This window comes from Pseudopodoces humilis, chromosome 1 (assembly GCF_049639895.1).
Source record: "Pseudopodoces humilis isolate 2021_Gansu_Grassland_sample_001 chromosome 1, ASM4963989v1, whole genome shotgun sequence".
Classification (NCBI taxonomy): domain Eukaryota; kingdom Metazoa; phylum Chordata; class Aves; order Passeriformes; family Paridae; genus Pseudopodoces; species Pseudopodoces humilis.
Genome location: NC_142200.1, coordinates 111,201,240 through 111,225,773, shown reverse-complemented (window position 1 = coordinate 111,225,773; position 24,534 = coordinate 111,201,240). Strand labels below are relative to the sequence as shown.

Below are 24,534 nucleotides of genomic sequence, written 5' to 3'. Positions count from 1 at the left end.
TGATTCCCAACTGTTAAGATCTTATTTACTACTTGCACAAGTCAGTTTCTGGTATAAGATATCAGCACCTTCTCTATTTGCATTACAGTTAGAACTACAGAGCAATGCATATTCTTTAACAGATCTAAAGAAAAATGGGTATTTCAACAAAACTAGGTAACTTACATGCCTTGTTTTTTCTCCTTAAAGTCATCATACTGACTTTCTCAGAGGCTGCATGCAATTCCTTGGGGAGCATGAGGGGATGCTAATGCTAACACAAAAGCAAGGCAGTTGTCTAATTTGATCACCCAATTTAACAAAGTAAATGATCCCATTTGCCCCTCCACACAGTGAAATACAAAACCAATAATTGTCAGTTATTAAAATTGTTTTTCTGCCTGAGACTCCTTTTTGTAAAGTCTGGTATGTCTATGACACAAAGGCTACCAAGCCCTATCAAAGTCAACACAACATTTTTCTCATGTACATCTTGCCCCCCAGAGAATGTTCATTCCAGCTCAGCCTTGCTCATCTCCTCATTCCCAGTGAGCTGTTTTATCTTTTTTTTTTATCCCAAACCTAAATCCAGCATATGTTACAAACCTCTGTGATTAATGCATGGACAACCAGAAAATGGAAAGAACAAAGCAGGATCTCTAGGGTGTCAAAAGGTGCAATTCTATTGCAGTCTGAAAGGGTGAAAAATGAAAGGAAAATAATGATTTGCACCTATGAGTATTTGCAAACTAAAGAGCCAAAATATAGGTAATGATGATTAATAACAACAGCCTGAGGTAAGTAGAACTAGACTGCAGTCAATCCCTAGATAATTTAAGGTCAGTTGAAGGGGAAACAGCAGACTGGGCACAAAATTTAGAATTCATTTTGCAAGGATTTGTAACCTCAAAGGAATACACAAAATAAAAAAATCTGCTAACCTTGGGCCTAAACCATTAGAGACATAGATATGGCTCAGTATTCAGAGGCACAGATTAAATATTCTAATCCTATACACCAAATTGCTCTGAGGACCTTATTCTTTCACCAGATATTCCCTATGGACTATAGTTAATGCCACAATTTTCCTTAGTGCCACATCTACCTATAAATCACACAAAATCAGAAAGAAAATAAAAGCAGGGTAAAGTACTTGAATGTTTTTGTCAGGGTTCTGCACCAGCATAGATATTCTTACAGAGAAGGAGAGAGAGCAAGAGCAATGCTTTGAGCTTTGAAAGCAATTATGATCTGCTCTACAAAACTCATCCGTTAAATTCTGATTGATTTCACTTCCTCTATTGAAAAAGTTCTGCAGAAGTCAATAAATAAAAATAATCATCCTACAAAAATTTATAAATTTTCTGATTGGTCAGTGTGTCTGGAAAAGAGTCTCTAGATTAATCAACATTCACTTACAGAACTTTGCCATTGAAGACACAAGGAGTTTTACAGCTATTCATCTGTGGCAAAGTTAGACTAACCCATGTTTCCTTATAAATATTATCTGTTAAATTTTCTATTATTAAATTTTTTACGAAATTTGAAAGGAAGATCTAAATATCTGCTCTGTATCAATCTCAAGGATTTGCTACTGCTTTTAGAGGAACGCTTCTCAGATATAATTCATTTTTTTAGACTTGTAGATATTTCTGACCCTTGGAGTGTAACAAGAAATCCCTCCCTCATAGGCATGAAAAAGAAATATATTCCATCTCATTCCTCTTGAAACTCTTACAGCTAGAAAGGAATTTGTCCTTAAAAATCTGAAGCACAAAATGAAATCCAAAGTCCCAGAAAGAACTTTGTGCCTCGCTACACATGAAAGAGCAGGATTTCCTCCCACTCATCCCCAAAAATATTTTTTACACCACTCACAACATCACACAAGTATAAAAACTGGTTAATTATGCACAGATGATGCAAGCTATATACTTTTTCTGTGGCATTAATAGTAATTGATATTTTCTGAACGTTTCTGAAATTTCTTATCAAGCAACAGCAAGGAAGGGACGTTTTATATGAGGAAAGGACAATTTAGGGCCCAGACCTTTTTTCCTCTGTCTACAAATACGATATTTACCTTCAGTTCCTGACAGAAGTGTTTGATGCAGCAGGAGAGAAGTGCTGCTCCCCTCTCCTTCTACTGAAGTTGGTGATAGGAAACAGAAGAGTGCTAACATAATAAGTAGATAGTAATTTAAGTGGACACAAGCTTAAGATTTATTGACCTGAGAGCAAGAGGTCAATATTTATTCAGAGAACAATAAATCTTTATTCTTCATTCTAACAGATGTTAATCCAATGTATTATTAAATCCATCCCATTAAAGCTAATTAGACTGTGCATCCTCATGAGCCTTGTTGCCAATAGTCATTAGTATTTCCTGGGTCGTTATTACTATGCTTTGATAATTAAATCACATAATATTCAACACAATTAAATATATGGGGATAGAAATATTTGGTTTTCTCTATCATGACTATAGTCTTGTGCATTTCATTAGGTTCTTCTTCATGCTGCTATAGACCTGTCTTACATTCTTCTACCAGGACCATCACAGCTAAGGAATCAAAAGCTCTGTTTTAACCCCACCATTTTTTAAACTTTTTTCATTTTCCTTAAAAACCTTATGCTCTTAAAGCTACATCCATCTACTTGTCATGCTCTAGGCAGGTAAGAAGGAGAAACACAAATCAGTAAGTAGCTGCTGCTAGGGAAAAGAAAAAGAGAAAAGGAAAAAAAGAATTTACTCCTAAGTGTAAGTGAAAAAATCCTTCTATTTTGGAGTTTTACAGTGTTTTCCATCCTCACATTTCAATGTGCTTCTTAGATAAGAAGAAATATTTTTATCTCCTCCTTAATCTCTGAAAGGAACTGAGTCACACAGAAAGGAAATAATGACCGAGATCTTAATCACAACTCTATGCCAAAGCTAGACATCACTCAGGTACATTAGTGAGCAGGACAGGGTATTTTTAATGCAAATTGCCCTTGCAAACGCTCTTGCAGAATACACACAGACTCATCCCATTTGGGTCAAAGAGGTTTCCTTCCTGGAGGCGCCTCAGCTGAACAGCAGCAGCAGGGTTGAACGCCAAGTGCCCCCCTTGCAGTGCAGATGCCAGCTCCTGCAGTGGGCAGCACTCCATGAGCTCACAGCACACACCCAGGGCTGCTGACTGGTGTCAGCTTCGCTCTTGGCAAAGGCTTAGTGAGGGATCACTGAAAATCAAATCCTGGTCACTCCATCTTCTTTATACCACACACATCCCTAACACAGACTACCATTTCCCAAGTTCCAGCTCTGTATATTTACTTAGATTGATCTTTGACAGTATTTTTCCTTCAGGGCCCACGCTGTTTACAGACTCTAGTTGGTTATTTTTGTAAGAGTCTCTCACATAAAGGGAGCAACAGCTTGAGAGGAAGTGTTAGGTACATTGAATTGTACAACATGTTACCCAGAGACAAGCCCTTCAGCACTGAGGATAAAATGTGGAACTATTCCCATCATTTTGGCAGACTAAAGGTTAGACATCTAGCCTAGGCTAACCATCTAGGTTTTGCCTTTAGTTAAGGGAGAAAAAGAGGCACTTCTAGACAGTAATTCATCTCATCCTAGAATAAGACAGGCCTTAAGATAGATGGGCTCCGTTTGGAAAACCTTCTCCTACATGGGCTTCAGCAGAAGGCCCCTACCTAAGTTTTAGCTGGCTAAAGCAAGGTAAGATTAACTCCATGCAGACAGTTTATCTTGAATCAAAACTATATAAAACCCATGTTCCTCTGCTGTTTCTAACTGGTGGATTGCCCCAAAAGCTGCACTGGACAAAATACAGAGGGAGGATATCCAGAGTACAAGAAGATTCAAGGGGAACCTAGTGTGGAAAATGCATTATATGATGCTTAGGTGAAGAACAAAAGGTATGGACAGAGAGAAGTCAGGAGGGTGGGGGAAGGTGAGGAAAACCCCATGCAGCATTACAGGCTTGGGGCAGAGTGGCTGGAAAATGGCTCGGTGGGAAAGGACCTGGGGGCATTGATTGACATCCAGCTGAACATGAGTCAGCAGTGTCCAGATGGCCAAGAAGGCCAATGGCATCCTGGCCTGTATGAAAAATAGTGTGGCCAGCAGGACCAGGGCAGTGATTGTCGCCCTATGCTCAGCAGTGGTGAAGGCACACATCAAGTCCTGTGTTCCATTTTGGGCCCCTCACTACAAGAAAGACATTGAGGTGCTGGAGAGAGCCCAGAGGAGGGCAGTAGAGTAAGAGAAAGGTTTGGAAAGTCAGTCCTATGAGGAGCTTCTAGGTAGCTGGGGTTGTTTAGTGTGGAGTAAAGGAGGCTTTTCTCCAAAAAGAGAGCACCTTCTCACCCTCCATAAGCACCTGAAAGGAGGGTGTAGACAGAGGAGGGGCAGCCTTTTCTCCCCAGCAGCCACTAACAACACAAGAGGAAATGGCCTCAAGCTGCACAGGGAGAGGTTCAGGTCGGACTTCAGGAGGAATTACTTCACAAAAAGGGTTATTTAACATTGATTACCCAGGGAGGTGGTGGGGTCACCATCCCTGGATGTGGCACTTAGTTTCATGATCTAGTTGACAAGACAGTGGTCAGCGTAAGATTGGACTAAATCTTAGAGGTCTTTTCCAATCTAACCAATTTTGTGCATTAAAAATAGGGAAAATAAGTTTAAAAGGGCAGATACAGACAGATGGTTAGCACCCTTACCTATCTCAATCCTGCACTTGATCACTGCACTTGATCCTTTACTTTTATTAAAGCAAATTTCTTTCTTCTGTGTGGATATGTGAACATTAATAAACTCCAAGTTAGACAAGGCAGATAGCAGGACAGGAGGTCTGAATACCTGCAACCAACATGTCAGCAACTGGATAGACTCAATTTCCAAAACCATCTACTAGAGGGAATGTGAGTGTATTTCAAGACTTCAGCCCTTACCATCTGAAGAGAATATAATTGTTTGAAGTGTCCATGTCTGTATGACATGATTTTAGATGTGTTCATGAGGATGCCAGTAAAGACACTGCTCTCTGTGCTGATCTCTGCAGCCAGCTGTGTGTATATCATGTATTTTGTGTGTGTGTGCGTGTGTGTGTGTGTGTGCGTACATGTGCTCCTCTTGGAATTGCGTGCTCACTGGGCTTGAGGACAGGGAACCACAGTGGTCTCACACCAATTGGGCTGAAAAAGGAGGAATGTTGCTGGGTCCCAAGGCCAGCCACCTTCTGACATTGTGCTGAATTGGTGCTGCCCTGAAGTCTTTTCTGTGGCTGATAACCTGACACAAACCATTCTATGATTCTGTGGTTTTCACTGAAATGGTAGGGATCTGTGCTTTGAATGATTCTCTATGTATAAGAAATCATTTGCATTTTATCCCAGGAGCATCCCATTGGTCCCACAAATGCACATTAATCATTAGAAAACACTGGGGTGGAGCTTCATCTTTCATGAACGTGAAATGCAACTTCAGACTAGGATTAAATCCACATATGTTTTTACCTCACTATTTTATCATATGTTAAGTTCTCTAAGATCAAAAGCTTAAACTGCACAGAATGAGGCAATGTGAGGTTCGCGTATTTGATGCTGCTTGAGCAAGAGCCATCTTTAACCAAGAACAGTTGTGAGAATACGTGCTAACACCATCCCAAGGGTGTGCCTCCACTCTCTTGACGCTATTTCCCTTCTATGTTTGGAGCCAATTTTTATAAATTTAGCACATACAAATTCCTTTGGTGCACTGCTGCCAAGCTGGCCATGTGTACATGCAAAGATAATTTTTCCTGTAAGCACAGATTATTTGCATGTATATGTTACATATATGTATACATGCAGCTGTGTAGGACCAATTTAGAATAAAAGCCAGGGTTGCAGCAGACACCTCCAAAAAACACAAACACGAAAAACAAGCCAAAGGAAAAGCTCTATCTTGTACGTGGCACAGCTCTCCAACAGGCTACAGAGCAAATGGCTCTCACATTTAGTGTGGCTATAGGCTACTGCCCTCCTACAAGCTTCAAACTCTTGTTATTTTACTTCACTCAGATGATTCTCATTATAACTGGGATGAGTGCTGAGTTAAAAAGTCAGTGTATGAATCATATCATCAACTCAGTTGTCTGGAATTTTGCTTTTCCATGCATTTCCTCGTTGCTACATGGATCACCAGTGTAAAACACGTTGTAGCTGCATCAAATTTCCTTTTGCTCTTTTAACCCTACAATTGCCTGTGAGCAGATACGTATTTGCTGCTATCCAGCTTCCTAACCACTGATGATCTGTGCCTTCACTGCCTGACTCACAGAAGTCACAAAGGCTTACGAATATTTACACTGAGGTTAAATCCAAGGGGCATCTCTTTATCCAGCTTCTGGGATAAAGCCTCTGCACTGAGTGCTTGTGTTCTGCTCAGGGAAAAAAAAAAAAAAAAAAAAGACAGAAAACACAACCCAGATGTTCAGTTTAAGCCTAATTTAAGCCATGCCATTGCTCCATGCACCATCAGATCTCATCCATCTTTCCATACATGGAGGTGGCTCCAGAGCACTGCATCTTTTACCATAGCCATCACCCCCATTGCCCCTCCTCCCACACTGGAGCAGAATGAGGGTTGTTTACACCAGCTTTTAACCTTGCCAGAGGAAGGATGTGTGCATGTGAGTGCCTCTGAGCACTAGTCACAAGACAGGCTTCTGCTTCCTCACAGAGTTACACAGAGAACAAAAGAGAACTTTTCCCTGCTATTAACATTTACTGTTCGTGAGACATGCTCCTTCTTTTAGCTGTTTATTTGAGCTATATTTATTTGGCCTATAATAGCTATAGTACAGTCCAGTGTGTTGTACATCATCATCTTACAGTCCCGTGTTTTGTACATTTCCCTCTTGCTATCTAAACACTGCGCCATTGATATTTTCTACCTACAGTCACTCTGCACAGGACTGTACTAGATTTCCCCTCGTCCCAGATCTGTCTAGGTCCACCTATCAGCCTCCATTCCTGAATATTATACCTTGCCTTTTTCAGTAAAAGAATATTTTTGACTGATTCCCTTCAGTGGAATGCATTTTTCTTCCAGCTACAGAATCCAAAACACATCTTGCAATCTTTTCCCTTGAAGCCAGTGGTAATCTGAAAGTGCAGGACTAGAGAAGGTTCTATATTTTCAGGGTGGGCAGTACAGAAATGGTTTTTCCTTGGTTTTCTTTTAATAAAAAAATGCAATCACATTTTCAGAGTAATTCCCCCCACATACACAGTTGTTCATAACTACCTTTTATTAGCCAGTGGTAATCAATCTGTACATTCAGAGGCTTAAGTTACAGTCCACAGCAATTATTTCAAGAACTAGTATATCTGAATTCTTTCACTGTGGAAACACTAAACCCAGCTTGAAGCTGTGGAATACTTGATGAATGTTTTACAATAGGACAAAGAAAAGCAATTCCTACACTTTTATCCAACAACTGATTTAAAAAAAAAAATCACAGAACAGGATATACAAAGCTAGCAGCACCTCCCTTAATCTCTAAAATGATTCTAGTAAATAGATTAATCATTAATGGACAGCGAGAAAAGTTTAAAAGCTTGGCAGGAAAATCTGTCAGTCTTGTGCTTTCATTTTCCAATGCCAGCTGTGATTTTGGGCAGAAAACACAACTTGGGCTGCTTTTGATCACCATCTAGTGCATGAACTAAAGAACTGCACATCTTTAAGGTCTGATTTACCGATTTAAAGTTAAGCAGCCGCAGGATTAATAATTCTTTTCATCATTTCTAGAAGACCTCAAATAGGCTTAGTGAACTCGAAAAAGCAGGAATTTCCAGATGCCCCTAGCTGCCTGATGGAAGCGAGATGTTTCATGAAAATACTGTTTTCTAGTGGTCTTGATTGTGATGGTCTAGGGAGATAAAGAAAGCAAGATCTTCATAGTGAAATAGTGCCTTTTTCAGTCCAACTTACTTAGTGAGAAGGAGAAACATGGTTTCAAGTAAAGAGTCCTTTCACTAAGCTTCTTCCATGTGTTTAAATACTACATTAATTTGTTTTCTGATTTTTTTTGTCAAGTCAGAAACACTATTTGCAAAATTCTTCACTTAAAAAAATTAATCATGTGCATTGTTATAACTAAAGCCCACATTCTGATTGCACTTCAACATTTGTCCATGCAGTGGGGACTTCAAGGCTGGTAAATCAGTAGGATAACTGGACAGAGAGAGACTATCAGTACCACTGGGGATAAAAGCCCTTGGCAGCTTTAGGTGTTGACCACTGCAGATGACTCAGGACAATGTGGACTATGCTTTTCAACATTACTGGCCAACCAAGGCCAATTCTTGGATAACAGACTTGCTTTTCAGAAATCATTCTGTGGCTCCACCCACAGAAACTCAATATCTTCACCCTCAGGAACTTACTTAAGAAGACCAAAACAAAACAGAGAATATGTTTTTACTAGAACAGGCTTACACCTTCAATATTAAATATTAATAGTGTGAATTTCCATCAAAGATTAGCAGGAGTTACAGGAGACACTGGGAAGAAGACTTTGCCTGTAGACAGCAGAACAGCCTTCTTTTTAAGGGAAAAAAATGCTTCCTTTCCCACATTTTCTTATGAGGCCAGACAAAGGAGGAGCAAAAGATGCTTCAATACCACGACTTACCAGTAGCCTCTAGTCACTGTTATACAGTATCTATCCATGGTAATAAACTCATACAACAACAGGCCAGAAATAATGTCTATAGGTATCCCTTCACATCTGAAATTCAGACCATCAGCTGAACTCTCAGGGAAAAAACAAACAAACAAAACAACAAAAAACCCACAAAAAAACAAAATACAAAAACAAAAACAAAACAAAATTTTAAAAAAAATATGGGTGAAAAAAATAAAGCACCCACATAAATAAATAAATAAATAAATAAATCCCTTACTGCTAAAAATGTATAGTAACTCCTCTATATGCTCACTCCCCAAATATTCCTGTGTTCAGACTCCATATAGGATACTGAAATGCCTAGGAAGAACTGTAAAATCTTTACAAGTTTCATATTTTATTAGACACTGATCTCTCGATGATAATTATTCAATATGTCTTATTCAAGGTAACTTCTTAGTCTAAACCTTGTAAATCAATATATAACTTTAAACAAAGGATTGAAAGGGAGAAAAAGAAGGAAAAAAAAAGAAAAAAGGAAAAGAAAGAAAAAGCTAGTGCTGTCGGGAAAGTAGGAGATAATTCATGCTTGCTAGTTTATTCTTTAACAGCTCATGCCTTCAAAAAAGAGCTTGCAGTATTACTGAGGAAACTGTGTTGATTTAAGAAGTAGGAGGAATTTCTTGTCCCCCCTGAAAGAGAGGTGTTTTTCCGTGACTGCAGGTAAGACATTAACAGCCTGAGCGCTAATTAGCAGTTCCAGCACATTGCTGTCGTTCTGGTGCCCCCCGATGGTCACCTGGCTCCACTGCTACCTGCGGCTCCAAGTCCTCCTGGAAAAGCCCTGACCCCCAGCTAACTGCACCTGCAGCTCTCCAGCAGAGCCCTGAGCCCCCACACCGCTACGGACACAGCAGAATTCCCATTCTTGGGTTCCAGAGCAGGGCAGGTCCTCCAGCCAGGTCCTAAGCACCATCCCCAAGCGCCTAGCACAAATGCTACGCAGAACGGTTTGTGTTGGCCTTTCAAGGTCATCTGGTCCAACAATCCTGCAACGAGCAGGGAAATCTTCAATTACATTAAATTACATTCAAAGCCCCACCCAGCCCGACCCTGAATCTTTCCAGGGATGGGACAGCTGAAGAAATCTATATTGTATTAATCAAACTGAGGCATCATTCAAGCAGCCAAGACACATGGATACCCAGCACGGCCTTGTCTTACCTTCCTTCCCCAGCAGCCACCGCATCCCGTTACCACACATTGACCCATCACATCCACAGACTCTAATTCATACAACAAGCAGTTCTGCACACCCTGGCCCAACTCACCTGCGGGGTGGAGCAGACCCAGTATGATACTTCTTCATTTCCAACCATACTGTGGGCCAAAGAAATTACTCCCTGGTCTATAAATCAGCACTTCCCCCCATGAACTCATCACAACCTGACTATTCCCAGTGAAGCCTAAGGAAAAGGATGGTCACAATCACAAAGACTGTTTTTAAAGGTTTAATTTCCAAAAAACTTCAGGTGGAAAAGATAGATGAAGGCTTAAAGCCCTTTAAGAAGAGATTAGATGGTCAAAAGCTGCAATCCTTCAATCAAGAAAGAAGACAGCTTTATCTAAAAGCCCATCCCAATTTATTGGCAAAGGGAAGATAGCAAAGCAGTATTTAACAAGTTGAAAGAGAGAAGCAGATCAGATAGCAATCAATACAAATGTGACATGAAGAAAATTTATCAGAAGGAAAAGAAAACCTTGATTGACAGGACTAAGGAAAGAAGAAGCAGTTTAGTAAGTACATTAGGGATGACTGAAGCCCTATCCATGGTTAAATCATTAAAAATGCAGGTAAGGCAGAAACGTTTAATAAGCTTTCTTTTTCTGCTGGGAAGGATTCCTACCACAAATCTGATGAGCTTTTCAAGCCATCAGCAGCCATCGGGATATTAAAGATCTACTGAAGATAAATTTTTAGGTCTATAGGCCTGTGTGGCTAAGATTAAAAACAGGTCACTAAAGTTGTGGATAATTTTTGAGGATACTGTGGAAATTTCAGATAACAAGCACTAGTATTAGAACTGGTAAGGAGATAGAGCTAGTGAAATAAGGTTGCTTAAGTCAATGTGAACCTAAAGCTAAAGAAGAAAAGCTCATGCTGGATTTAATTTATAATGAGTTAAAGGGTAAGAAAACATAGAAATTCTTAAATTTATAGAAACAGATTCAAAATGCAGTCTTCTGTGTTCAGTTATATTTATATCTTTGCCAAGCACCATTTTTTGGGTCAGCCCACTTTCATTATTTTGCTGATATTCCAAGTTTTCTTGATGATTTATTTGCACTTAGAGCATTAATAGGAAAGCCTTACACAAGCCATTTAAATGAAAAATAGCAGGAACAATTCACACAGGAACAGCACAAAAAAATTAGGACCACACAATAGGAATGCAGTAGAACTAAGCAAGATTTAAATAACTAGAATATCTTCCCACCCAGGAAAAACAGAGCATCAATCAAACATTGCTGCTAGTGAGGCTCCACAGAGACCAGGATTAACCTTGATGTTGATCCTCACTGTTGGCTTTCTGAAAGTCAGTAAATGACAGCTGATACCATTTGCAAGTGAGAGACTCACAAAGGGAGAAAAACGAGGAAGACAAGCCATTGCACAGACCTGAACTGCTCAAACTCCCTCAAAAGATAAGTTATGCATGCAGATAAAAAAACAGAGACAGCTCAAAATTGATGACTACCCTAAAAACTGTGACTCTGAAAAGACTGTAGCAGTCAACAATAAAACCAAATTCATTTGAGCTTCCAGGTCACACATCAGAAGCCAAAAATCCTTCCTGGCAAGGAACTGACTTCTCTGCAATTGTTTTCACTCTACACCCAAGCCAAAATCAGCTTTTAAAGGTTCTGTCAAGAGGCAGACAACAAAGTTTTGTAATTAGGTCATTTATGTGAGTGCTTTAAAACAGTCAAGACTGCTCTTAAACGAAGATTCCCAGATCATAGGAACACTAGTTTATCTGGGTTATCAGTTAGGTTTCCATAGGCCAATGGGAAAAACAACCCAAACCACCCAAGATGTCTTGACAATTTATTTTGTTCTCAATTTGGTAATTTAAACACACAGAAAAACTTTTAATTTCAGCATTCATCGCATATCTATATTTTTTTGTTTGTTTTGTTTTGTTTTTTGGTTTTGTTTTTTATTTTTTTACAGAACCTCCCAAAGAAATACAATATAAGAAAAAAATGTAATATGATCCATGATTTTATAAAAAAGTGCATATAGACATTAGGGAGACAATTTTGTCTCCACATACAGTACTGGAAACACAAGTGCTGGCAAGCAATACATGGCTCAGATGTTTGTTGGGGTTTTTTACAATAGTGAAAAATGGGAAGGATGATGATGACAGCCACGGAAATAACTCAATGTCTAATGAAGGCCTAAAAATATGAATCTATTTAGTTTATAAATAGAAGAATGAGAGGTGACTTGATGATAACTTATGAGCAAAAGGGAAAAACACATTAGAGAAGGCTGTTTGAGTGTGGATAAGCATTTTTTTCACCACCATATTGTATAGGAAGGCTAGCTAATTAGCTATTGGAATGAGGTGCCAAAAAAGTGTTAGTTTTACCCTTCCTTGATGAACTCCAGTCAAGAATAGATGCCTTTGTAGAAGATGTGCTCATACAAAAGTCACTGGTCTACCCAGAGAAGAGTCCCCAATATACAGAGATGGCCAAGTAGACAATGGCAGTACCCTGAAACAACCTCTAATCAGTTCTTTGATTAACTATTTGTGATCTGTGTTTGAACTATGATTGAAATTCTTTTTTAGAGATTTGCCCAATTGTCCACATCCCTTGGAACTCCACTGACATGGGAGTTCCCCGCTTATGTCTGATATAACAAATACAGTGAAATATTTACCCAGGTAGGCTAAGCCAGTGTTGAAATTGCCACCCATGTTTCTGACAACTACAGTGGAAGTTTCCCTTTCCTGTGGGGCAAAATAAAGACTTATTCTGTTCAGCACCTGTTCTTTTCTGGCTGGTAAAGCAGAAAAAATACCTTATTTTCCATCAAACACATAGTAACTCATATTATAGCAGTCCAATAATTAAGGGTGAAACGCAAAGATTTTATTTTCCTTCTGTCCAACTCACTACAAAATGACCCAAAAAAACCACTATGCTATTTATCTCATGATCACTATTATTGCACTATGGTCAATACATTGCTGTTATTTATTAAATGTGTCAAACCCACCAGAATGCTAGAAGACACTTGTTTCATTCATAAACCACAGCAGGTACTGGCTGGCAGGGCTGGTACCCCCACCAATACCACCAGAAAGGTTTGTAACTCGAAGGAATTTTATTGAGGAATATAGAAATGGTTAATTTAAAAAACCACCAGCAACAGACCACACTAATACTCACTGTTCATGCATCCCCTTCTGATATTCAAGTACCTTTGTATCTAAAGCACTTAGAGAAGACCTGTTACCACACTCGTGCAGAGGGAGAGGCAGCACTTCAGAAGGTGCCCAGAAAAGGTGCCTTCCGCTCCACATTGCAGTTTAACTCGTGCAAAAGCAAGGCAAATCATGCATTAACAATTAAACAACAGCTAAGAATGATTTCTTCTTGGCCATACTCTTTACTTTCCGTCTCAGTGAGATTTATCCTATGCACAGGAGCAAGGGGCGAGGTAGGTGTTACTGGTATCCTACACGTACCCTTCAGCATTGAAATACCAATTATTAACGAGGTTAATGAATATATATAACCATCATAAAGGAATATATATATAGCCATCATGTATCAAGCCAGTGGCTCTGGTGGGCAGCTCCCTTATCAGTCTCTAACGCATCCTAAAATGCTCACTGCAAATGCTCACCTAAAAATCACCTCAGCCATCGACCCCATTCAGTTCAAACTCCCACTGTAAAACAGCTGCTCTGAACTGCATACCAAAATCCCCCCAGGGCCAGGGAGCCACAGCTTGGGCAGCTGCAGGAAGGCAGCTCTAGGAGCAGCTTACCGGCACAAGGTGAAACAGTGCAGTGAAAACACGATGGTCCTCGAGGAGCACCATTAAAGGGAGGGGACTGACCTGGGCTGCCCCAGTCCCGAGGGCTCCAGATCAGCCAGCACGGATCCAGCCCAGTTCTGGCACAGTCACACAATGCAGCCCTGCCACAACAGCCCTGTAATACTCAGTCAAGAAAGGTTCAAGGGTCTCAATCTTGCCAGGATTCCTACAGTTTCATTCCGAGTCTTATTCTCTGTCAGGCTGATGCAAAAGTCAACCTTCCTTCTACCACATTTAAATAGGAAAATAATTTATCCCTTGCACAAACCGCAGAGCAGCAAGTCCATAAAACCCTTCTGTTACTGCTGTTTTTCTGAGACAAAACTATACATCCTCCCCATACCCACACAGTACCACCTGTGCAGCTTCAGGCTTGCAAATTATTGCTTTCCCATCACCAGGAGACTAGTTAGGATCCTTCAGAGAAACCCTGAGGCTTCTCATATGAAGGGAGTAAATTCAGAGCTGGCAGACAGATCAGCTCCACAGACCCAGAGAATATGTTCAGTGCTCCTGAGGGACCATTCTGCAGACACCCAGGACAGAGATGAGATAGCCATGAGTCATGTGTACTGGAGATACCCTGAAATGCTGATGTCTCTCAAGGACTGTTTTCCTCATTTGCAGAAAATTAGGAGGTGGAAGGGGCAGAAAAGGGAGTCTGTTGTTTCCCTGAATGTCAGATAAAATAATTTAAGTTAGTACATTAAAATATGATTACATTTTTTTTATTAAGAAAATACATGCTAGGGCTTTTATTTGGGTGAGAGCACAGAAAGAAGCTTCTAGGGACCTCAGCACTCCAGTACTTAGACATTCCCAGAATATTTCAATTATTGAGTTCCCCTGTGATATATACTGGGTTTCATTTTGATCCACAGGCTATTAAACATGATCTATGATACTTTCAGAAAAGCACTAGTTTGGAGTTCAACCTGTAACTCTAACTTTTTTTTCTTCTATTATTGGTTGTTAATGTGCATACAGCACCAAGAGAGCAGAATGAAGGGGTACACAGATATTCAGGAGCACAGTGCTGTTTTAGGAGAACAAAATCCATAAGGTCAGACAGAACAAACTGTGTTGAGTGTCTTCAAACTCTACTTTCTTGCTAAAAACAGTTCTCTTCACAGAGAGGCACAAAAGGCCATTTAAAATATTAGCCAATATGTTCTAACTCCAAAAGGAAGCAAAGGAACTGTAATTAGTCCCATTCAAGCAGAGGAAAATACATGCTGATTGTGCAAACAAGTGCTATGTAGTCAGGAATCTGAATGCACTTTTTCATTGTCAGGGTGACAAAACACCTGCCCAGGGAGCTTATGGAGTGTCTTATTCTTGGAGATATTCAAAAGTCACCTGGACATTGTCTTGGACAACTGACTCTAGGGATCTCAAAGACCTGCAATGCTCCCTTCAAACATCAACTGTTCTCTGATTTCTTTTACAAGTGTTTTTTTACATTGGAGTTACTTGAGTAACACTATATGTTATTCCATCCTCTCCCTTTCAATAATAACTTTCTTTTATATGATCCCAGGGGGCAAATACACACCCATACACATGTGTATGCACAGGAACACACATGTATTTACATTGAAACACAGTGATGCATTACAAAATATTATTTTTTTCAGTTCTATAGCAGTAATGAACAAAAATGAAATACTGTTCTGTGGGACAACATGAGTCCAAGTAAGAAGTAGTTATTTTTGTTATGCTATTGGGAAATGATGAAAGGTACAAACAAAGATGACACTGAAGTGCTCTTAATGCAAACAAACAAAGAGAGATAATAAACCCTTACATTCATTGCAAATTGCCTTTTGTTTTCTATATTCAGAAAATAGTTTAATATTTGCTTTTAAAAAAATGCCATAGTTGACATAGTTTTCAGATTAGCTTTTTCAATTCTGTCCAAACACAAAGAAAACAATTTGCTGAGGCATGTTGCCAACTGCCTGCCTAATTTCTATGAATTGCACTACTGTCACATAGTCCCCCCAAATATTCACCTATCTAGAAAAGAAATGGGGTTGTGTTACCCTCTTGGTCTTTCCACAGTTTAAGAGATGCTTAACAATGGCTGCAAAGCATCTGCTGCTCTGGGTAACAGGTTTATCTATTTGAAAGCCATACAAATTAAAAAGTACTGTCTTTGTTCACACAGAAATAGCAAGGAGCTCTTATGCAGTGCTTAAGTGCCCTTTAGTCAATTGAGTTTGTGCAATAAAGCAGAGAATGCAGTTCCACTGAATCCCCACCATCTCTGTCGACCCATCAGTTACAAAATAGGACTTTTTAGAAACTTCCTGTATACAAAGAGAAAGATTCATTCTATGTGAAGCTTTTAACAATGCAAAGATTTGGAAACAGGTTGTTTTCTATATCTGAACTGAAAGCTAGAATGACCCTCAGGTCTAAGGAGGCAGAATGCAAAACTTTTAAGAAATTGGACAAAGGGAACCCATGTTTTCCCTGTAAGAAAGGAGCATGCCTACACAAAATATATTTGACAATATATTCGGTGATTTGTTTTGATGCTGAAAGGACAGTCATGTCAACTGTTCCTTTTTAACCTGGATTAAGTACCATATTTAGCCTCTGGGCATATGGCTCCTAGTACCTGAGCCAGCTAAGGCACCGTCACAGAGCATTACATACCATGATGGAAACACACCTTGCAGTCATCCCCCTGGAAGGTCTTGTCCTTTACTTTGAATTTGTAGGTCTCTTGTGGTTTTATTTCCTGACAATATTTCTTTCCACTTTGTCTATCACCCCCAGCTTCATTTCATGCCATTATGTGAATTACCACACAGAGAAATTATCATACCCTCCATTTTCCTTAAAAGGATTTCAAGCAAGAAACGACTAGTGTGAAACCTGCTTCATCTCTGGAGATCTGAGCAATCTTGCTCTGCAGGTGGCTTGGGGAAGATGAAATCCTCGTTCAGCTTGAATGCAACATGTGGAGCTGCAGCAGACTCCCTCCCTCCAGCCTTGATCGTTTCAGTAGGCTGAGCACCAGGGATCAATAGACCTCAGTCCCCAGTGTGCCTTGAACACGCACAGCTCAATGTTAAGTCTCTGACAAAAGTTGCCCTGCACTCTCATCTAGTAAATCATTCTGCATCAAAATCATTGGGCTTTCTTCTCTTTTTGTTTTTCTCTCAAAAATTGAGGTGTAGTTTTAGCAGCTGTGCAGCAGTGCTTTTAAAATAGAGTTGTTTTTCTGCCAGATGTATTATTTAGTGATGTTGATTGTTGCTTATTTGCATCAACGGAGACAGGTACCACTGACCTAACACATGTAAAGATTTCTGCATGAATGGGACTGCCTTTAATTGGAGCCCAACTGATACTACACACCCCTGAAAAGTCAGTCTGGAATAAGGGGCAAAGTAGAAAGCTAGAACAGAAATATCTACAACTGTCATGTCATGAATTACTACAGTATCACTTAGGACTATTGTAGAAAGCATGGGCTGGAAGCAGTTCACACCCTTGCCTTGTCTCATTGCATCTGCTGTAATTACAATGCAGTCATACAAATATATCTCTGTTCTAGCCCCACACACACACCTGATATGCCAGACATCCCACAAAAGAGCAAATGGGAGATCATGTCACTCTCAGACACCACTATATGTGGCTGAAAGTTAGGCAGGTGTGCAACCTCACCAATGTAAAATGTACACTGAAGTGCCCCTAACACCTGGGTCGAGTGCTGAGGTGAAATGGACACTCTCAAGTGCATTGATTCGTGCATTGATTCCTGCTTCTCCTGATGAAGACTTTACCAGCCAATTCAGGCTCTTAGGCTAACACTACTAGTTCAGTAATAATGCAAGAATAAATATAAAAGAGAACAAAAACATAAATTCCAGGTATAAGCAGATACACAGTCAGAAACCAAAATATTCGAATTAACAAATTTTTTTTAAAGCATGTTATTTCTGTATTCTTGTAACCCAGTTCTACAGAGGATACATTTAAAACAAAGTAATGCTAAACACCTCATATAATTAACAGCTACAGTCACTTTTGTACTGATGAGTTATATAAAACTGCAGAAAAAGACACGTATTAAAAGCGAAAGTGTGCAAATCCCTCATTAATGAGGTACTGAAACACTGCTATAATTTTTCTCTGCTATTATATTATACTGTACTGTTTCTTCTCATTTATCAAAGCTTAGACCTTTCTTCTTAACAATAACAGTCATTTATATGCAGCCAAACTACAAAAAAATTTATTCATCTGCTGTTGTATATTATGCAGTATTAATTGCAAAATAAGAGATGTTGTTACTTAAAAAAATTAATGCTTATTTTGTTATTAAACTTCTGAGCATCACCTTCTTCTAAGGAATGATCACACTACAACATAAGTCCTAATGATTATCATGTCACTCATCTTGTGGCTTCAGTGTTTGTTGTGCCTCTCTCCCCTAAGGTCCTTGGCTGCAGCCCTGCCTCTGCGGGGCCTCCTGACCTCACCTCTCCTGGAATGCTGCATTTCTGCCCCTCCTGAACACAACACTGAGAATGCAGCTAGGTCCATTCAGTCAGGAGGAGATTTTTGCAGCCCTTCTCTCCAGAAGCCTGTGAAATAGAAATCTAAAACAGCACACAGCATGCTGAGGATTTAGTGTTAGGATATTTTACTTATATTTATAAATATTGCAGCCAATATCATGGCATCTCTTATGTTCCCCTTCTGACTAATGAAATCTTTCCCAAGGGTGCTTCTTACTGCAGGTTGCCTAAGTCATGATCTGGGAGATGCCTTTCTTATTATCCATGTTAAAGATGGTGGAAAACCAGCCAGTTCCTCAAGTAGATTCCTTGGGTAACTGCCTTAACTTTTATGGGGTGAATCTGAAGCTTCTGTTGACCTTGATTTCCCTGAAAAAACAAATTTCTTCAAAGAGCCCCTTCAGAGGTCCCATCTGATACACTGAAATGACAATCCACCTGCCTCTGAAAGGTCTGAATGAAATATTGCCAAGGCAATCTCTTCCACCTGTGGATTTTTGTTTCTTGAAGTCCACAACAGATTTGAAGGGTGCTTTAAGAGAAGGCAAAGACAGTGAGGGATGGCACTACTGAAGTCTAGACAGGCAACATCCACAGCCTTTCCTTCATCACTAAGCTGGTTACCTTCTCATGGAAGCCAATGATTTGGCCAGTCTAACTCCTGTATATTTCTGTGCAAATCTTACCATTTGTTTTCCTGTCATTTGTTGTGGCCCTCCACCGAAACTCACATCAAACTGAGCTGGATGCTAGAGGCAGTAGGCTACTTGCTACCATAAAAGTTACTTATGTAAGGAAAGGTCACAGAAACCTGTCTCTGTCATTAGTCTTCAAACACACCCATTGAAGTTTAATTGTTTCCTTGTTCAAGTGTAAGAAAATCTCAAAGTGTGGTATACAGGCATGCCAGAAAATCAAATAACATTTTGCACACAAATCTCAAGTAGAAATACACTTGAAGTGACATATTTGGGGCCTTTCTTATGCATAAACCTGAATTCACTTCATGTAATACTGTGGTAATAACGTAAGTAGTTTTTCTCATCTGCTTCCAAAATGCAGAGGACAAACTTTAATATAACCAACTGGAGGTCTTGTTTTCCCTTCCCATTCAAATCTTGTACCATAATCAATAGGTATTTTGAATACATAAATACAGCTGAATCTGGTCCTTGATTAGTTTTTTTTATTTATACTACAAAGGCCACAAGATTCAGGGGTTGCCAAGGCAACACCTCTTCAGCCTCCTTACTTTATACTTTGATATGAAATCTCTCATTAAGCAAATGTATCAAAACACCATTCAGAATGACAGGCTATTTTACAAATATGCTTCAGATAACAAATTTATTCTTCTCCTAAATAAGAGAGAAAGGCTGGAACAAGGTTACCTTTTACTAAGGTGAAGAGAGGAGGGGAAGAATGGTATTCCAAGCTATGCAGGCTTTAGTAAGACATTACTACTTTAATATGACTTTGCATCCTGAGCCTTCTATTATAGCCAATAAATTTTGTATTACTTGGCCAAAAAATCTTCAAAAGGAAAGGAAACAAAAAAAACCAAAAAACTTCACCACACAAGTAGAGTCTGAGACTGAGATGCTAGAATATTGAGTTACTGAAACTAACAACTGTGTATAAAAGCTTTACTGAACTACGGGAAATGTAATACTCCAGCATAGGTTTTTAGAACTAAAAAGCAGGCAAAGTTTAGTAAATCACAAAAGACTTACTAGGAACCTACTGCTGCTTTTTGAACCTAGATGTTGAGGTCTAAAGTGGTAATTAGCAATAAATCACTAGCCTTCTTTACTGAGCAGTACATAGCACTCTACCTACAGTTATGCTCCAGGATCCTTTGGCAAGGCCAGGCTCCCGCAGGAGGAGGGGTCTGTCAAAGACAGTTACTCCTGTGCTGTCTTTTAATCTGCAAGACTGAAGTCTGAGTTTCAGCACACTGCAAACTGATCCAGAATGAGTAAGTCATGGCTGGCTGGGTTAGCAGTAGAATGGCAATAGGGTAGTTCCAAATGTGCCCCTCCAAACTCTTGCTTGTGCCCTAGCATCCTCTGTGCTGCCAGGAGGCTTTGCAAAGATGCTATCACTAACAATCAGCTAATTCTACATCATCTGCAGGCATTTCAGTATAAGCTGAGAAAGCTGACTTTTCTGAAGAGAAGATTGTTACAAGAAAGAAGATGCACAGATATTTGTAGGCACGAAGAAAATATGAAAATTGACGTGATGGCTGCTTCTGTGTTTTAACTTATTCCTTCGCTCCCATTTTTGACTTGTAATTTCTTGTTCAGTTTTTCTCGCCGTGACTCTGTGACAAACCGACGATTCACAACAGTAAACAAAATAAATCCTACGATGTGCCACCAAAGAAAAAAGAGCGAAATTCCCACTGGGGGGCGCATACAGCACTAGCAAAGCCATCGCTCCCTCATCCCGACAATTATGTCAGTTCCAGGTCAGAGACAGCAGCCCCCAGTCTGCAATGACAAAATAACACCACTTACAGATACTTCTACTTGGATCTACCAGCAACTCCTCAATTACCACAGAGGGCTGGTTTGCATGGTTTCTAGAGGAAGAAATCTCATCTCATTTGTGAAGAGTGGCACTGGAAAGCACCTTGCATGGCCGGATTGTTTATGGGTTATCCCGTCTGCTGCCGCCTCAGTGCACTCACTGCTCAGTGTTCAGGGCATGGACTGTCTTGGACCATCTAACTGCATCCAAAGCTTTGCTGCACTGTTTATACAACTAGTTTCACTACACAGCCAACTCCTGCTGTAATCCCAAAAGATCAAAGTGGTGTCAGACTGTGGATGTGCCCAGAATTCCCAATTTCACACATAACGGAGGGCTGTACTATTCATGCTGCTCTTTACTTCCCCCACCATCGTGTTGTTTTCTCACTCCCTAAATTGTTCAGGTGATGAATAAAACAAACAGTTAGTGGCTGTTCCAAGCCCTTCAGGCTTCTATCACCTTTCTGTTTTGAATGTAGGAGACCCCAGAGAGAACAAATTTCACACCTGAAGTTGAAGGCTCCAGAATTTAAAACAAAGAGCCTACCCCCCAAAAAGCCCCGTAAGCTTCTTAGAGACACATTCTATGTAGGACAACAAGAAGGCTGACATCAGATTCAGGTATCACGCTGCCATCCAATCAGTCCTGACACATTTCCATATAAAGTGGGCCATGGAAACTGGAGAAGAGCCAGTACAGCAGAAAACCTCCAGTGTTATTTTGCATAGGACTATGCAAATTCTTCACAAAGCTGAGGACTTTAGATCTGAACAATTTACTTATGAACTTTCACCAGAACTGAAACTCATATAACTAGCCTTAGAAGACAGCATATTATTCTGAACAATATTGCTGAACAAGTAGTTGAATAAAATCAATTACTTGCCCTAGGGATTTTTAAGACATATGTTTCCTCAATTATTGTCAGATATGCAGGTCAACAAAAAGGAAGATTGATTTCTGGATAAACAGAATAACTGTGATGTTAAAAAGTGCTATGAAAAGAGAAATTGTGAATGAAAGCATTTTAATGCCCATTTTAGTGAAAAGATGGGAATATTCAGGAAGTGCTTGGAATCAAGAAACTGTCAGAGCCCCATCTGTCCATCAATAGCACCATGTACCAACCTCTCCATCCTTAATGCTCTTATCATTTACACCTTGCTGATCAGGATGCATTTCTTCTTGTCTAGCAATATACTTGTATTGATTAACGTGATATAATGATCACGCTGGTTGCATCAGCAATGTTAAAACAAATTGATCTTGGCTAAAATATTCAAGTCAGTCTTATTTTTTCTGACCCAGTGCTGTCATCTCATCCTCTCACTGATACATGTTATGCCCCAAACCGGTCTGCAGCATTGAAAAAGGAGAGTATCCCCAGACCTATCCCTGTAGAGAATCAGAGAGGTGAAATAACACATTTTCACTGTGAAACGGCTCACTTCTGTAGTGTCAAACTACTTCCCAGCAGTGTCTAAGACAACGCAACTAACAATCATAATTTTTTGTTTCCTCCAGGAGAGAAATTTTTGCCATTTCCTAGGGAGCTTTGTTCTGTTTTGCGCCAGATTGTTTTTTTCTGGGCTTTTGTGGGGAAGAGTGAAATAGCTTATATCTTAGGATTTGGGATTTCTTAGGTTTTCATCAGAGGAGATATAAGAACCAAGAAAATGTCGCCTTGCCCGTGAAAAGAGTGGTTGAGATCTGCAGCAAGGGTCAGTTCTTGGAAGAAATTGCATGCAAGCTTCTTTCCCTCCACGTTCTTTTCCAAAAACACAGGCTAGGAAATCTGTATTTCCAGCATCAATCTGCCTACAGTGGTACATAAAATAAAGGCAGGTATCTATTCCCTACCCTGACTGGAAGCACCATAGAGAAGCCGAGCAAAGAACCAGTAAGTTTCACTCCATAAGCCACTCAAATATACGTGCTCAAAGCCATTTGTTGTGCTTCCTCCCTTTTCTCTGTGGTCCCATCTGTAGCCACATAAATCAAAGAGTGACAGCTGCAGCATTGTTTCTTCTATGGCTTCCAGTTGCTCCTTCCCAAATCCTCACTCCTCCATGAGTAGATGAGCTGTTATACAGCTCTGTATACATACATACATACATATATATATATATACACACACACACATATTCATATACAAGCCTTCCACTCTAAGAAGAGGATGGGAAGCCCCAAATGAAAGGAGTGTGACTTTGTGAAAGCGTGGTAAATGCCAAGCCTTTGCATCCATACCGTGGCTGTGCATGAATCTGTACTACAAAAGTATATTTTCCAAAACAATATGGATGGGGTTAAGGAAGATGTTTCTCCTAAAGACATCAGCCTCCAGCAAAAATTGGAAGCAATTTCTGTGAAAGGTGCTGAAATGAGACCAGTTGTTATAGGAAGCATGTAGATAAAGTATGTAAGCTTGTTTACATAGTATGCAGATGATAGACACATCTATGTTCTAGTTTAAATTTCTACTAGCAAATTCCATGAAAAAATAAACACAGAACACCAAAGCTCTTCCAGAGATGAGAAAACAATGAATTAATTCAATTCCTCACAGAATAAGTTATTCAGTAAAACAGACTACCACAATGTCTAGTGGCTTTTAAATTAAGTCTTAATTAATGATTCTCTGCTAGTAAATCCAAAACTTTACTGCTGCTTTTTTTCCAAGATGTTCATGGATGGCAAAGAGTTACCAGAACACTCATCTATGAAGTTTTTCCCACAGTCTTTTCCCGTTGTATTCCTGTTGTCATTTATGTTTAAATCAGAAATATATTCTTAAGCACTTCCTTGCTGGCATTATCATAGATTATCACAGATAATGCAAGCCAGGTTCCAAGGCCAGCGCTAAGTATATGAAACAGGTAATGAATAATCTGTCTAGACAATAGATGCGCCAGCACAGTTCCTCTTCTCTCAGTTCTGCCAGCTGCTAGCAGCTTGGATAGCCAGCTGAATACTTGTTAATCCTTACATCTCTTATAGTAAAAAAAAAATTAATTATATTTGTCTAAACCAAGAAAAAACTTAAATTGTACCAACATCTATTCAAGGATTAAATCCCCAGTCTACCAATTGGTTATAATGATGAGCAAGGCTGAGGGCTATTTCACATTCTCATCTGGCACACAGATAAATCAGTAAGCCTCAGGTAACATGTGGCACTCACCTGGTGCAGCTTTTGCCAAAATTCAGGTCCATCCTCCATTTTTCTTAAGCTCGGTGGAATGTACCAAAAGCAGACGTTTGCATACTCCGGCTAAACAAGAGAACAAGTAACTGCTTATAAGATGCAATAGATGGTACAGGGATACATATTACAGCTTTTCAAAGAGTTCTGCTTGCATTTTTTTTTTTTGGGGGGGGAGTGGGGTTGAATTTATACCCTTTCTTTTAAAGCTTCCTTCTCCAAGTCACATATGTTTCCCTTTTTTTGAAACTAGAAATAATTTTCATATCATCCATTCCTCTTCCCTCTGCCAGGGGCTCCTTTATAATTTCTTCTTCCTGTATCTACCTTTAACTCTGTTTTACTCAGTAAAAAACTTTGACTAGAAAAAATATAAGAGAGGCATGGAAAGGTAACTTACAGAATTCATATTTGAAGCAACTTTAAAGAATACATTTTCTTTTTAGTGTTTTGGGGTTTTAA

The 24,534-nt window shown here is 39.6% G+C and overlaps 1 protein-coding gene across 2 annotated transcripts in view; it reads right to left on the bottom strand.

The window, feature by feature from the left end:
- GADL1 (GAD like acidic amino acid decarboxylase 1) overlaps window positions 1-24,534 on the bottom strand; it is an 82,800-nt gene that overhangs the window by 10,969 nt on the left and 47,297 nt on the right. For both annotated transcript variants that reach the window (XM_014248433.2, XM_088061339.1), the window contains one exon: window positions 24,052-24,141. In XM_014248433.2, coding sequence (XP_014103908.1) covers window positions 24,052-24,141 — 90 coding nt within the window. The remainder of the gene's footprint in view (window positions 1-24,051; window positions 24,142-24,534) is intronic.